This window comes from Nothoprocta perdicaria, unplaced genomic scaffold (assembly GCF_003342845.1).
Source record: "Nothoprocta perdicaria isolate Ctin4 unplaced genomic scaffold, notPer1 scaffold_902, whole genome shotgun sequence".
Lineage (NCBI taxonomy): Eukaryota > Metazoa > Chordata > Aves > Tinamiformes > Tinamidae > Nothoprocta > Nothoprocta perdicaria.
The window spans coordinates 6,804-9,947 of NW_020456202.1; the positions used below are offsets into that span (position 1 = coordinate 6,804).

Consider the following 3,144-nt stretch of genomic DNA (forward strand, 5'->3'; position numbering starts at 1 on the left):
CGCCGCCAGGTGCTGTGGCCCTTCCTGCTGCAGTTCGTGACGCCCGTGCCCTTCACCAACGCCCTGGCCCCGCTCTGCAAGAGCCTCGTGCACTTGGCCGCCAAGAGGCAGGAGGAGGGCGAAGACGCGGCCCTCGTCCGCTGCGACCTCAACGGTTCGTGCCGGCCTCCGCGGCGGCCGCGCCGTGCTCGCCGACAGCCCCTAACGCCTTTTTTCCCCTCTTTTTGCAGCAAATCTGCCTTCGCCCTACGCTCTGACGACGCGACTGCTGGTAAGTGGCCTGGGGAYGGCGCTGGCTTTGTCACCGGCCCCGCGGAGCCGGCGCCTCCGCCGTGCCCCTGGGAACAGAAAGGGGGTCCCGCAGGCAGGGCGAGCGCTGTCCCCGTCCCGCTGCCTCCCCCTGCTCCCCGGAGGGCTGCTGGCCTCCGCGTCTGGGTCGGCCTCGGGATCTGGGTCGGCCTCCGGATCTGGGTCGGCCTCTGGATCTGGGTCAGCCTCTGGATCTGGGTCGGCCTCTGGATCTGGGTCGGCCTCCGGATCTGGGTTGGGCTCCGGATCTGTGTCGGGCTCCGGATCTGGGTCGGGCTCCGCGCGCTCCTGTTTCGGCGCGTCCCGCTCCCCGTGCGACCGTCCCCGTGTCGGTTACGGAGACGGCGGCTCCTCCGCGAGCGYGTCGCCGTCGCGGCCGCTTCCCGCCGTGGCTGCAGGGCTTGGGAAAAGCGGCTCCTCCGCCTGGAGGAAGAGCAGGAGGCCTCCTCTTCCTCCCGGGCACGSATTGCTGCTGTCCTGTCAGCTCTGCCGTGGCAGCAGCCGCAGCGAGAGGCGGCGGCGGCTGCTCCGCTGGCGCAGAGGCTCCATTCCCGGGGTGCAATCCGGGTGTTTGGCTGCGTGTTCTGCCCTTTCCTTTGCATTGAGGCCTTTCCCAATCCGCAGGTCGTCTCCTCGCAGCCGTACGCGGGCGACTGCCGCGGGCCGGCCGCCCTGCGCCTGCTGGGCGCGCTGCGCTGCAGCGTCCACCCCGCGCTGCAGCAGCTCTGGGGCCAGAGGCTCCCTGCCCTGCTCGAGCACCTGGAAGGTGGGAAGGGGCTGCTGCTCCGGGGGGGCTTTGCTGCATGGAGACCCTTGTTCAGATGGGGCTGCRCGCGTCCGCAGCGTGCTTTGGCCTCTCAGCCCGCGCTGCGCGTCGTGAGGATGCGAGCCGAGGGCAAAACGGTGCTTTCTTCCAGAGAACACGGAGAAATCCCTGTGCCAGAAGGAGTGGGAGGAGATGCTGCTCCAGGTAGGAGCGCTGGGGAGTTCACGGGCTGCACAGGGAGGTTGTGGAGTCTCCTYCWTTGGAGATCTTCCAAACCCGCTTGGATGCAGCCCTGGGAAAGGTGCTCTGGGTGACCCTGCGTGTGCAGGGGGTTGCACACCTGAGGTCCCTTCCAACTTAAAGCATGCTATGATTCCATGAATTTATGACTCTCTGATTTTATGGCTCTGTGATAAGAGCTAGAGAAAGGCAAGCGCAGGCGACCGCAGCGTCGGTTCCCAGCGCGCAGGCTGCGGCAGCGCCTGCGGGTCGCAGCGCCTGCAGCGCGGGCCTTGCGGAGCCAGGGGCTTCTCCTCGCCCCGGCTGCAAGGTCCGGGAGCGTCCGGCTTTTGCTGTCACGTTTTTGGTTCCCGTCACTTTGGAAATGCAGATGTGGGTTAATGCAGGCGTCGTCTGCGGGGAGAGTTAAAAGGAGCTTTCGGGCTCTTTGGGTTCGAGAACGCCGGTCCCGGGGGGGTCTCCCTGCTTAATTGGGGAGCCTGGAAATGGGCCACGGAGAGGCAATTAGACCTGGGCAGGGCTCGTCCTGCTCCTCCGAGCCGGCCGCGTCGCCTGCGCGCAGGCTGCAGTGCAGGAGAGCAGCCCCACCAACTGGGCACAAATTGCACCAACTGGGGACAGATTGCGCAAATTTGGGAGCGGGGAACGGCCGTGGGGCAGAGCAGGATGTGGGGAAGGACCTGGGGACCTGGGGCAAGAATCTGGGGACCTGGGGAAGGGGCTGGGGACCTGGGACAAGGACCTGGCAACCTGGGGCAAGGACCTGGTGACCTGGGGCAAGAATCTGGGGACCTGGGGAAGGATCTGGGGAGCTGGGACAAGAACCCAGGGACCTGGAGAAGGGGCTGGAGATCTGGAACAAGGACCTGGTGACCTGGGACAAGGCCTGGGGACCTGGGGAAGGGCCTGGGACCAGGGACAAGGACCTGGGGAAGGGCCTGGGGACAAGGGACAGGGACCTGGGGAAGGGCCTGGGACCAGGGACAGGGACCTGGGGAAGGGCCTAGGGCAAGACCTGGGGACCTGGGGACCTTAGACAAGGACCTGGGGGCCTGGGGCAAGGCGTAGGGACATGGGGAAGGGGCTGAGGACCTGGGGAAGGACCTGGGGACCTGGGACAAGGACCTGGCAACCTGGTGCAAGAATCTGGGGACCTGGGGAAGGGCCTGGGGAATGAGGGACAGGTACCTGGGGACCTGGGACAAGGACCTGGGGACCTGGGGAAAGAATCTGGGGACCTGAGGAAGGGCCTGGGGAGCTGGGACAAGAACCCAGGGACCTGGGGAAGGGCCTGGGGACCAGGGACAAGGACTAGGGGCCTGGGGCAAGACCCGGGGACCTGGGGAAGGACCTGGGGAAGGGCCTGGGGAAGGGCCTGGGGACCAGGGACAGGGACCTGGGGAATGGCCTAGGGCAAGACCTGGGGACCTGGGGACCTTAGACAAGGACCTGGGGCAAGGACCTGGGGACCTGGGGCAAGAATCTGGGGACCTGGGGAAGGGCCTGGGGACTGGCCCAAGGCCTGAGGACCTGGAGCAAGGCCTGGGGACCTGGGGAAGGGCCTGGGGATCTGGGACAAGGACCTGGGGAAGGGCCTGCAGAACAGGGACAGGGACCTGGGGGCCTGGGGCAAGGCCTGGGGACCTGGGACAAGGACCTTGCGACCTGGGGCAAGAATGTGGGGACCTGAGGAAGGGCCTGGGGACCTGGGACAGGGACCAGGGGCCATGGGCAAGACCTGGGGACCTGGGGACCTGGGGCAAGACCTGGGGACCCGGGGCAAGAACCCAGGGAACTGGGGCAGGAACCCAGGGACCTGGGGCAAGGAC

The 3,144-nt window shown here is 67.1% G+C and overlaps 1 protein-coding gene across 1 annotated transcript in view; it reads left to right on the top strand.

Moving 5' to 3' along the window:
- Positions 1–3,144, top strand: part of LOC112958817 (maestro heat-like repeat-containing protein family member 1) — a gene marked incomplete at both ends in the record, with an annotated part of 14,844 nt that overhangs the window by 6,758 nt on the left and 4,942 nt on the right. Inside the window, 3 exons of the mRNA XM_026052747.1 lie at positions 10–154; positions 231–271; positions 1,227–1,279. Of these exons, the coding sequence (XP_025908532.1) occupies positions 10–154; positions 231–271; positions 1,227–1,279 (239 nt within the window). The remainder of the gene's footprint in view (positions 1–9; positions 155–230; positions 272–1,226; positions 1,280–3,144) is intronic.